Source organism: Oryza sativa, chromosome 2 (assembly GCF_034140825.1).
Source record: "Oryza sativa Japonica Group chromosome 2, ASM3414082v1".
NCBI classification, from domain to species: Eukaryota; Viridiplantae; Streptophyta; class Magnoliopsida; order Poales; family Poaceae; genus Oryza; species Oryza sativa.
In genome coordinates, this window is record NC_089036.1 from 16,769,262 (window position 1) to 16,781,970 (window position 12,709).

The 12,709-nt window shown below is 39.4% G+C and overlaps 1 protein-coding gene across 1 annotated transcript; it reads right to left on the reverse strand.

Annotated features, from left to right (window-relative positions):
- Positions 1-1,760: 1,760 nt before the first annotated feature.
- LOC107278028 (disease resistance protein RPM1) lies at positions 1,761-10,171 on the reverse strand. The gene is made up of 4 exons (XM_066307633.1): positions 9,931-10,171; positions 4,014-4,552; positions 3,135-3,310; positions 1,761-2,685 (listed from the first exon to the last, which is right to left on the reverse strand). The coding sequence occupies exons 1-4, from the start codon at positions 10,169-10,171 to the stop codon at positions 1,761-1,763; spliced, it is 1,881 nt and encodes a 626-aa protein (XP_066163730.1).
- Positions 10,172-12,709: the final 2,538 nt, after the last annotated feature.

Here is a 12,709-nt window from a genome sequence, read left to right on the forward strand (position 1 = left end):
TTTTATTTTTAGTATAATTTTGCAATAGACTTTTCAACTAAAAGTTTCATTTGAAATTTAAAAATTTTTAGTAAACTTTCAACTCAAAATTTAAACCTTTCAGCTCAATATTAAAAAATTTGAACTCAAAATTTGAAACTTTCAATTCCAAATCTGAAACTATCTACTCATTGTTTAAACTTTCAATTACTCCAAATTTAAAACTTTCAACACACCTTTTAAAAATTTTAACTCAACTATTTATTTATTAATTCATAAAAGTTAATTTTTTAATGTACTTAAGCGCTCCTATTTACGGTGAGTTCGCCGTGTCAGTGGGGGCACGTCTGTGGTTGAACGACTTACGACGCTACCGCATGCCACCAACTAGGTGCTACCAGATCCTGGTCACGCATCGAGGCTACCCAAGCGCACCATCTAGTACATAGTGGAGAGGAGAGAGGGAAGAGGAATAAGTGAGAGGAGAATGGCAGATGGGTCGAAATAGAATTTTTTTTATTTCTTGCTACCGACTAGGATGCCATGTAGGCTAAAACTGCTTGTGTCTAAGAAGAGCATAGAAATTAATTGACTTTGAAGAGTTCATCGATAAATAATGTCTGGTTTTAATGTTTTGGAAGTTTATGAATATGTAGAAAATACATTTTCCCTAATTGAAACAGTCTTCAACTTGTCGTTAATTGAAAGTTTGAAACTAACTTTTTTTGGGTGAAAATCTATCATTTCACTATTTTGTTAGAAAATAACTCCGAAAAGGAGAAATGAAGTCTATCAAACTTTCTGTGCCTTAAAAACTTAAATTCCGGCACGCTTAATAAAGTCTATAATCTAAAATAGCTTCACTAACATGTGACAATACAGAAGAAAATGCAGAAGAAAGAATGCTAATTATTTTGATGGGAACACACATAAACATCACAGGTTACCTAACATCGTGCGTGTTGCTCGGGGCACCTCTTCAGTAGTTAAGCTCATCCCAAACCCCCTAATGAACAAGGAAGAGCTCCACAAAATGCCAAAGAGAAGAGAAACAGAGGGGACATATAATTTGGTGCTGCCTTAACAAGCGCAGCATTTTCTGGTTTTCTTTATGCATATAAAACAAAGTACAAACTAGACATGGCCTCAGTGACCTCTCGACTCCACATTCACAAACACATGAACTCCACAGCTCATGAAATTAACTCGCCCACATGGTGTAGCACGTCCAGAGCACACACTTTGAATGCAGAATTATGCAACAGCAACAGCACACGTGACCTGAACTTATTAATCTCTAAAGAAACAAAAAGCATGAAGGGAAATGAGCAATAATTATAAGATACATGAAAAGGAAACACAAACAACAATAGAAACCAATCCATCATTCAGCTCATATGCAGTCATGCCCCCTTTAGAATTGGTTCGTTTTGATTCAGAGCGATCTGGTCACGCAGGTTCTTCATGAGTTCCTCGTTGTGGTCACCCTTGAGCATAACTTCTCTTAGGCTTGGAAGAGATGACACACCAGAAAACCCATTTTCGTCTATGTGTATACAATTATCGATCTGTAGCAACTCAAGCCTTGGCATCGCTCCTTGCATGAAGGTTAATGATTTGAGGCCTTCTTGATCTTTTAACTCCATCACTATAAGGCTCAGGAAAGTCCCTTGCTGAAAATTTAAACAGAGTTCTTTGCTCTAAAAGGAGTTCATCCATAGTCACAAAATGGCCAAATGCGGTAGCTTCCCAAGGACTTCCAAGGAAAGATCCAATTTCAACTAGGTGCTCCGTAGCTTCAACTTAGTCAAATTCTGAATTTGGGTGATCCATGTTGGCAGTGTAACTAGATTTCCATAAATCTTGAGGCTTTGAAGCTTACTTGGAGGTGTGAATGTGTGATCCAAACAACCTTGTAAACCTGGTTCCCCCTCTGATCGCAATGATAATGAGTGTAAGAGGACAAGGTTTGCAATGGCAGATAGAACAGCTTGGCTATTTTTCTTATTGACCCCCGTCAATCCTAACTTATGTAGTTTTTTAAGTTTTTCAAGATCATGTAATATGGCTTTCTCGGCTGCAACATTAACAACACCAAGTGTGTGCAGGTCATTCAGTTGGTCGATCCCTTCAGGAGCTTCAACACCATACATGTCAAGTCCATGTAGAATACTAGGAAACTTGACCTTGCAATATTCGTGGTATATGTCACGCATCTTTACATTGTCAGTATTTTGCATTTTTTTTCTGCAATAAGCTGCTGTCATGTCCAATGCCGTCGTGCCAAGTTGAACTGATTTGGCTACAAAATCTGGCATTTCTAGATCATCAATTGCCTCATGCACCATTTTTGAAAGATCACTTGATTCTTTCAACTCTATAGAAGAGGTGGCATCATCCTTTGGTACATTGCCGGCACAAAGGTATTGGAGCTTCTTCAGCTTGGTGATGGTCTTTGGTAGCTTGATGATACGTGTACCACTGACATCTAACACCTGGATGTCCCACAAGTTGCCCAATGAATTTGGCAGTTTATAGATATCGGCACATCCTCTCAAAGAAAGGTAACTGAGGTGAAGAAAAATGCCAATTTGATCCAGGTCATCATCTTTCAAACCCGATGTGCCCTCCAAATCAAGAATCCGAAGCATCCTCATCATGCTAAAATCTAAGGATGATCTCCACTCCCCAAATACAGTCACTGATCTTACATGGGTCAGATCAGCACACTGCTTCAATGCATTCTTGTTTGTCTCACATACGTCGATTATAGATAAATGGCGTATTGTACCTTCGTTATTAGAGCTAACTTTTCTTCCTTGGATTTTGAGATACTAATCTTGTGCATAAGATTATGTACTCGAAAATATTTAATATTGCCAGCATTGTGAGGTACTGGTTCTGATGGTTCAATGATGCTTCGATTGATAAGCTCTGCAAAATAGCTGTCACCTACCTCTTCTGCACTCAAGCTATGAGTCTTACTTATGTAACCTTCTGCAACCCAACGTCTTACTATGCGTTTGTGCCTAATATTGTGGCCTTTGGGAAAAACAGACAAGTACAGAAGGCATAACTTTAGATGATAGGATAAGTCATCATAGGATGGTTCAAGGATTGTACTTATTACTTCAAGATTTTTTTTGCTCACTGACCCAGAACTAAAATCATCATTCAACTTTTTCCATTCCGAAGCTGTTTTTTGCTTTCTTGCCAAGAAACCAGCAATATTGGTTATTGCAAGGGGATGACCGTCACACTCCTTTATAATGAGCTTTGCTTGAGTAGACATGTCAAGATCCAAATCAGTATTCGAACTATCTACAAATACCTACAGTTGTTATGAGAAGATTGTCAACATGCACAAATATAAGGTGGATGAGGTACATTGTTTCTAAAAAAGCAACTAATGACAAAAGAGTTGCTACAAAAAAAGATATGATGAAATATCCCAAACAAAAGGTTCTTATAAAAATGCGCGTACTAATATTGGCACATGTTGACAAAAGACGACATCAATGCTCATAAGCCACAATGAATACTCAAATAGTACTGTGAGATCTCCATATATTACTTTGACAATTATAACTGGCAAAAACGTAAGACTTAGGCTGCGTCCGGGTGGTGGAGTTCCCCGCATAGAAAATGTGGTGGTTTATTAATGTATAATTAATTAAGTATTATATAAGAAAACTTGAAAAATTGATTAATGTGTTTTAAAGCAACTTTTGTATATAATTTTTTTTCAAAAAAACACATTGTTTAGTAGTTTAAAAAGCGTGCGCATGGAAAACGAGAGAGATGAGTTGGGAAAGTGAACAAAAGGACTCAATCTTAGAATACTATATGGAGGAATCTTAACCAAAAAGCTATGCATAGTAAGGATTAGAATACCCCTGTTCATTTTCTATTAGTCACTTAACATTTTTTTAGATAATAACACTTAATTACATATGTGAGAAAACATTTAATGCTCAAAAGTTTGATTGACAAGCATAAAAAAACACAATTCTTTTTAGGATTAGTAGGAATACCTTGTTCTTGAAGAGTGCAAGTGCCGCATCTTCTTTAAGACCTTCCAGCTTATATATGTTTTTGTATGTCACCGAGCAATGCTCAGCAATACTTGCTTCTCTTGTGGTGACTATGATCTTTGTGTTTGTCTCATTAGGCAAATGTGGTTGTATCAAGCTCCATTCTTCAATAGATAATACATCATCGAGGACAAGGGGGCATCTTCTCTTCGAAGCCTTGATTGATTCTTCACTCTTCTGCACACCATTTCCAAGAAGACTAAAATCGTGTGCATCTAATTCCTGGGCTAAGCTCGTAACAAAATCATGAAGGTTAAAAGGATGCAATATAGTGACCCAGGCATACTGCTCAAACATGCTAGTGATCTCTTTGCTTTCATAGACACTCCTAATGAAGGAGGTTTTGCCAATACCAATCATTCCCCATATGGAGATAATATGATGATTCTCGCAGTTCTGAGAAACAAGTTGAATGAGGTGAGATTTTTCCATTTCTCGTCCGATGTGTGGAGCATTCCTAAAAGCAGGTCCCATTGATCCTGAGATTGACCGAAAAAAAAAGTAGCATGATTACGAGAGGCGCATACAATGTGGCAGGGGAATTATATTTTTATAGTGCTTCATCTGACCTATTTAAAGATAAGTGTATCAAAATAATAATGATTAATTATTTTATAAAAAAAATTATTCTATCTGTCTCTATTACTTTCGTTCTAGGACTCAAGTTTTGTACCAAATTACTTGCCATTCTCATATTATAAAACATTTTTAGATATTAGGGCACGTTTGGTTGTTTGCTGAACTGGGCTATAGCTTGGATAGGCGAAACAGCCCATACCTGCTATCTCTATCAGAAGCTTTGCCATGGCCAAACTATTTGGTTGGTCTGCTTCGGAGGCTAGCTTTTCGCTCGATGGTTGCGGAAATTGTGCATGCAAGATACGCTCGCCGTCAGAGGCGAGCGAAATCGGCTCTCCCACGCGAGCCAGGTTAAGCTAGATTATATTAGCGTTATCAAACGCCTCTCCTCGCTCGGTAAGGCTAAAATAGCCCTTGCATGGGATCCAAACGTGACCCTTTATTAATGTAATGCAACCACACATTAGTACATTCACAGTTCTCATTGGTTAATCTCAACTAATTAGAGATAATAACTGCTTTGAAAAAACAATTGGATGTACTTAATGAGGGTAATAACAATTTAATTTGTCATAGCTTCTTGGCTATTAAGAGTGATATAATTTTATAAATAAACCCTCTTATTAATGTTTTGAACAAGAGCCTTGTTTTAATCTTTTCCTAAATCTAGACCTTTATTAGGCTATTCCATCCTAGGAACAAATCCTATACACACAAGCTTCCTGTACACACTCCGTGCACATCAACTAGTAAATGTCACAGAAAATACTAGTAAAAATTGAACGCATACTCCTAATAGTATTACACATATCTGCAAAGTCTCATATTCAAATTCATTATATTTTAGCCGTAACAAAAAATTGAAAAATCTGACAGTTTTTGGGTAAAAATCTGTCAGAATTTTGTCTTTTTTGTTACTGTTAAAATATAATGAATTTGAAGATAAGATCTCACACGTTGGTGTAATACTATTGAAAGTATGTGTTCAATTATTTCTAAAATTTTAAATGATATTTGTACGGGAAGCTTGTTTGCATAGGATATGTTCCATTCCATCTTAGTGGCACTTCACTGCCACATGATCGTTAATCACACATACAGGACGCCCACATCTCTGGATCTGCATCTATGATGTGGACTTATCACAAACATGGAACATAAGCCTCCAGGGAGAACTTTTACGGTGTTTGCATTCTAAAAAAGGTAAATATCCAACGCTCTATAATGAAAGGTACCACTTAAATGGTATTCAAGTATTGTTATAGGTATTTAGGCAGGAAGGGTAAAATTATAATTGTTTTGAAGATGGAGAAGGGTATAATTGTCTCAATATTAGCTCTAGGTACATAGGTACCGCATCTGTTCATCTTCTATAATCCTCCATTGTGTTATTTACGTGTTCTTTTGTGAGATTTACATTTGGTATCTAACAACAAGGTCCAACGCTATTCGTCTTCTTCCTCCCGTCCAAGCTTAGGCAAACAGGAGGAGTAGGCTAAGGGCATTGAGGTTCTAATGGCTGTATGACAACGGTGATGGCGGTAAACATGTCTCGCGGCACAACGCGCCCATGGGAAATGGAGGCAGGCACAAAGGACAACAAGCGCGCTCAGAACAAGAGCGCTAGGGTTTGACTCGGGGAAAGAAAGAATGGCGGGTAGTGAGCTTTAGTCGGTATTTCGGCCACCTAAGGGCGTCACCACGCGTCCTAGCCGATAGGTAATCCGTTTTTCCGAAGTTGTTGACGAAAGTGGTGCGGGAGTGATTGGTAGCGGTGGAGCTTGATGGGATGGCACAGGAATGGCCATGGACAAGAACGAGACGGTGGAGGAGAACAAAGGAGACATCAATCTTCGCTTTTTGTCCCATGCAGATCAATTAAATCCACTAAATTTGCAGAAGATTTACATTGTTTCTGCCAAACGATACAAGCCACTAAATCTTTGGAAGATTTACTCTGGTTCCTATTGAAAGATACCGATCATATATATGGAGCTAGCTATTCTCTATTCACTGAAAATACCGTATTTTACTAGTTAATTACCGCACTGCCATCGTTTACGATAATTTTATTCCGTACCTTGCCCCTCTCTTAATCAACGGTACATATTATTCTATCTCTCAGTACTTCTAAGTACCTCACAAACACCGCAAAAGCTCTATTAGGGAAAGAGATCACACGCATTGTTTTCCTTCCATGTCCATTTCTATGATAAGAGACGCAGATGTATCAGGCATTTGTGAAAAAATTGTCAGAGACACTTTTTTATTTAACCGCGTCTCTGATAATAGATCAATCATAAATGCGTGTTAACGTCTGTGCCATATACAAATCATAAATGTGTGTTCCTTCTCCTAATCTGTGACGATAGCCAGCAGAGATCCGGCTCGATCGGTGAGTTATCATATACGCTTTGATATTCAATGTATCTGCGATGCTATCTTAGAGACGCATACAGTTTTTGTCTGTTATATTGGTCGGCTATTTGGTATTGTGTGGTAGTGGTTGGCATATCGAAATACCCACTGCCTCACAGTCACAGGTTAAAAACTAAGACTTACTGGAAATGTCTAATTAGAAGGCTACTCTGAACGTTCCAAAATAAATTAACTTTTATATATGAATATGAACATAGGTTATATCCAGATTCAGATTCAAATTCATGTATAAAAATTGATTTTTTTAAGACGTAGAGGAGTACATAGATGGATAGGAAAATTGTTCGTTTCCATTGCAATAATTGCCATTGATAAAATTGAAATTGTAATAATTGAAGGCAAAATTGAATATCAAAGCGTAGTACATACGAGGAAAGGGAATATTAAAGGCAAAATTTAAGTAGTACTGTATGCACTATTTAGGGCCCCTTTGAATCGAAGGATTGAGAAAACGTAGGAATAGGAAAAATGTAGGATTTTGATAGGAATGTAAGTGTAAAACATAGGATTGCAAAAACGCAGTAAAATCACAGGAATGACTGTTTGATTGAACCGTAGGAAAAACGTAGGAATTGGATAAGAGAGATAGACTTAAAAAAAATTACCAAGAGGTTGAGGGCTCCTTTGAATCATAGGAATGAAAAAACGGAGGAATAGGAAAGACATAGGATTCTGGAAGGAATGTAAGTGTAAAACAGAGGATTTCGAAACACAGGAAAAATACATGAATGATTGTTTGATTGGACCACAGGAAAAACATAGGAATCGGATAAGAGAGATAGACTCAAAGGATTTTTACCAAGAGGTTGGACCTCTTGCTGAGTTTCCTTCAAAACCTATATGCAATAAGTCATTCTATAGGAATTTTATAGGAATAGGAAAAATTCAATCCTTTGAATCAAAGGGCTACATAGGAAAATTTCCTATAAGATTTCAATCCTATGAAATTCCTTCATAATTCCTTTGATTCAAAGGGGCCCTGAAGCTCTTGCTAAATTTCCTCCAAAATCTCTATAGGATTGTCCATTCCATAGGAATTTCAGAGGATTGGATAGGATTCAATCCTTTGTTTCAAAGGGCTTCTTAGGAAATTTTTCTATAGGATTGAAATCCTCCAAAATTCCATTTTTCTATAGGATTGAAATCCTCCAAAATTCCTATATTTTTCCTCAAAATCAATGGGGCCCTTAGTTTTATCAGGGCGACGCCAGTCATGCATGAGTGAACTGCTACTAATTAGCTACAAGTACACGACAAAGCTAGATCAGTTTTGCTATCTAGGTCATGCATGCAAATTTTTCTTCTTGTATAATTTTCTTTTACTTATATGATTTACAATCCGATCCCACTGTTATATTCGTTGCAATAAAATCTTTGTTATAAGATCCCAAATGATTATTTTTTATAAAAAAATGTACGCATTAAATTACTTTTATCATATATGTAAATTACCTTTAGATCTGAATAAATTAATATTTAAACATTTATGAAAGTAAATTCAATAAAGCATAAAATTAATTTACATAAATCATAAAAGTAACTTAGTATTAGAAGTAAATCCATTGTAGAGGTAAAAATATGAGTTTATCTAAAAGTTAAATTTAATCAACACAAATTATGTAATTGACTAAAAATAACAATAAAAATAAATAACTCATAAAATTATGAACAGATAAGAAGTAATTTAATCAAATATAAAAGTAATATATATATATATATGCTAAAAGTAATTTACAACTTAGATATGTTATTTTATTAGAATATAATCATATATAATATTGTTATAAAGATTTAATTACAACGAATATTAGTAATTTAAAAGGAAATTTTATTTGAAGGTTAGCTATTGGGAATTTTTTCTTACTAATCCATGCTTGCATACTCCCATGTGGGAAAGGAACGATGCATATTACCTTTTTTACCATTTTCTAAACTGTTAGTTGGTTAAGATTAATTAGTGCACCTGCACTAATTATTAATCATGTCCAATATATATTAAACCATACAAAAAAATCTCAGGAGACTGACTTCAGCTTACACCTGACAGTCAATCACATAAGTAAACTGGAGTGAAGTTAATTTACATATATGCACATGAATAAAGTAATATAAGTATGTTTTCTTAATTACCATGGGTTGTGCAGCGTCCGGACCAAAATTAAGTGCGTTACAGTATATCCCACTGGTCTTGTTCACATGTTCAATTTCTTTCCTCAGTCTGCTGATCTGCTTGGTGATGGTGTCCAGTGGCAAGAGCAGCTTGGATTTGGCACGAGGCGGCTTCTCCGCACGAAGGCAAAACTCCTGGAGGTAGTCCTCGACGTCCTGAGGGAACCGTATCCTCTAACATTACATAATAATGGTATGGTGTGACATTCCTTTGATCCACATCTTCCATTCTAAATCAACGGTCATAGATTATTTGGTATGCAATTAATCAAACTAATTAGTAGATTATGTAGTTAAATAAATTCCCGTAGACCAAATATATTATCAAGGAGGCAAATATCGCTAAATGCTACAGGAATCGGCAAGTAACTAGCACATGACGATAATTAGGTTTAACTTACCTGTTAGACGCAATGATTAGCATATGAACCTGTTAAGAAATAAATCTCGTGCATCAATTTTATTTGTGTTGCCACATCTTCCATCAGAAAGAGACAATTCTCTTAATCTACAAGTTGGTGAGCTCATGTTAATGAACATAAAGGGACTATTAGTGTAAAAAAATTTCCTACTCATTATGTATGGTAATGTTTAACTACATAATCTGCTAATTAATTTGATTACTTGTATGCCAATTAATCTATAGCTATTGATTAATGTTAGAGGATACGGTTCCCGTCCTGAGACAGGCCGCGGATGTGTCGCAACCAGGTTCTCAAACTCTTGGAGGGAGTCGTCGTCGTCGTCGTGTGGTGGGTGTGGCTACGCTTCTCGGCGTCGGCGGCATCCGCCAGGAATGACTCCATGAACTCAAGATCCTTCTTGATGAAAGCCACGTCCTCCGCTAGCGTGTCGGACGCCTTCTTCTTGTCCCTCATCCGGTGCAGCTCCGTCAACACCAGCGCGGTCATGGCTATCGTGGCCTCTAACTTCCACTCCAGGCCGAGTACCATTTCGATTTTGGTGGTGCGTGCGTAATTTCTCTGTCTTCTGAACTGTGCTTGTGCTCATTCCAGAGAGATCAGGATGGCTTATATAGCTGTTCGATCCGTTGATCCGTTGGATATATCTCTCCTCTATCTCTATTATTATAAAAGTTGAATATGTTTTTATCGGTTCTTTGGTACGTCATCCGTATATGAGTCGGTTTTTAAATTCGTTCGCTTTTAAAAATACAGATCCGTATTTGAGTAGGGTTTTAAGTTTGTTCGCTTTTAGAAATATAGGAGTTGTATAAAAAATCTATTTAAAAAAACTTGCATGCTAACTTGACATGATTTTCTAGAAAAATATATATCCAAGCGAATTCTCACTACAATAATAAGATTAAAATAGCCTTCATCCGTTGCAACGCATAGAAATTTTTTCTAGTACGTATATCTTTATCTTTACCTATTATAAAAATTCAAGGTGTTTTTACTGAAAAATTTCATACGTCGCCCCAGTTGGAAATAGCGCACCTTTTTTTTTCCAACTTGCTGCAGGAAGATGTCATCCGTCCAACTTGCTGCTTAATGATGACGCCTTCTGAATAATTTGGTCTCTTGCTCGAGCTGGTGTACGTTTAGTGATCAATCAACTTGCTCTACCACACCATCCCACCAGTAGATCAAACTTTTTTTTTCAAGAATCAATGGTAGGAGTTCTACTCTACCTGATATTAAAAGAAGAAGAGAATTGACCCCGTTTATAATGAAACTGGACCCAAAAACTATACAACTGCTCAGTTTACTACAGGAGAACCCGCAAAACCCCACACAGAAGACAAAGCAAAAAGCCTGTGACAAAATGACTATGAACCATGAAAGTGACCGAGGAAGGAGCAAGACCTTAAAGGCGAAGCCTCCAAGGAGGGCAGCAATGAAAGGAGCTGCTGCCAACGCCCGCCCATGAACCGGACTGGGTTTTCACCCAAAGGGGGAGAGAGTCAACGAGGCAACACCTCCAAGGAGGATACGTCACCACAGGCGTCGATGTCACCGATCTTAGAATAACAAGCAGGGTTTTTACCCAAGACTCCCTCGAAAGGGGCATGACCTCCAGGAAACCAAAGTGAAAGTGTTGAGTGTTATCATTGCCTAGCTCATGGGCTAAACCCGATGTAGTATCTCCGACTCCGCCTAAACACTTAAACTCTAGCACAACAGAGGGCAAGCACATTGCTCCAAACTCGGCCCTACGACAGGTTCACTAAGACACAGGGCACTTAAAGCACCGGCGAGGCCAAAAAGCCCGGACCACAAACAAGCTGGACCAACTTCACGGATGAACACTTCTCCTCATCCACCGGAAGACTCCACGACCATGGTCTAGAAGCAGTCTGGCCAACATAAGAGAGGAGCATCAAGGAGGGGAGGAGGTCTGGCCGGTCGGAAGAGGAACCGAAAGTTGAAGACAGGTGCATGAAAGACATCGGTGTCAACCATGTTTCCGACGAGATCCTGGAGAAGCTCTGTGGCAGAAGGCACATCTCCACCAAGGGCCACCAGGCTTCGCAGCAAATCACCATTTTACAACTGTGACAACAACCTCCAACCTTACCACCAGCACAGAGAGGAGAGCAGGGGCGAACAAAGCAGCAAAGCAATTAGCTTCAAGGAAGAAGAGACGAGGGAAGAAGCGAGAGGAAGGGAGGTGGTGCTAGGTGGCAGCAGAGGTGGGGGTGGGGGTGGGGGGGAGGGGGAGACGCAACGACAGTCGGAGGTCGGCGTCGCCCCGTTTGCGCCGGTGCACTGGAGTCACCGACGTGCCCCACCGCCGACGGCCGCACCGGAAAGAGCGACGGTGGGCACGGCCTCGCGCATTCTTGCCTCGCATGCCGGCTCGCGCCACACTGCCTTTGCCGCTGGAGAGGGGGTGACGGTGGGCGCCACCTCACGTGTGCCGCCCTCCGCCACCTGCGTGCCTGCTTCGCGAGCCATCTTGCAGCGGCCCCCTTTGTCGTCGGCCACACCGCCTCCGTCACGCCACGCCACGGCGCCGCCTGCTTCGGTCGAATCGAGCCTGGGGCAGGCCAGATCCAGCGACGGCAATCGCGGATCTGCTGCCACCTTGCCGGGAGAGCTCGTCGCCGCCATTCCCCGCCGTCGGCGTTCGCCGCCTCTCACGCGCCCGAGAGGAAACGCCACCATAGGAGAAGGCCCCGCCGCCACCCTCCTAGCTCACCGGGTAGCTTTCCGGTGGTGAGCTCTGGCGGCGGCGCTGGTTTTCGCCCCCCGTATCACCTGTGCGTAGCGACGCGGGGGTTGGTCTAGTTTCATAAAACAGTTTTACATATAGGTTGTAGACTAGTTGATCAAACTGGCCAAGGGTGAAGCCATGATTTGGATGATTGCCAACTTGTATGGGGAAATCTATGATAAAAAAAAAGAGAGATAATACCATTGAACCCTTCCAAAAAAAAACAAACTATAATGTTTTTCTAAAATACACCCCTCAGCTTGAAACCA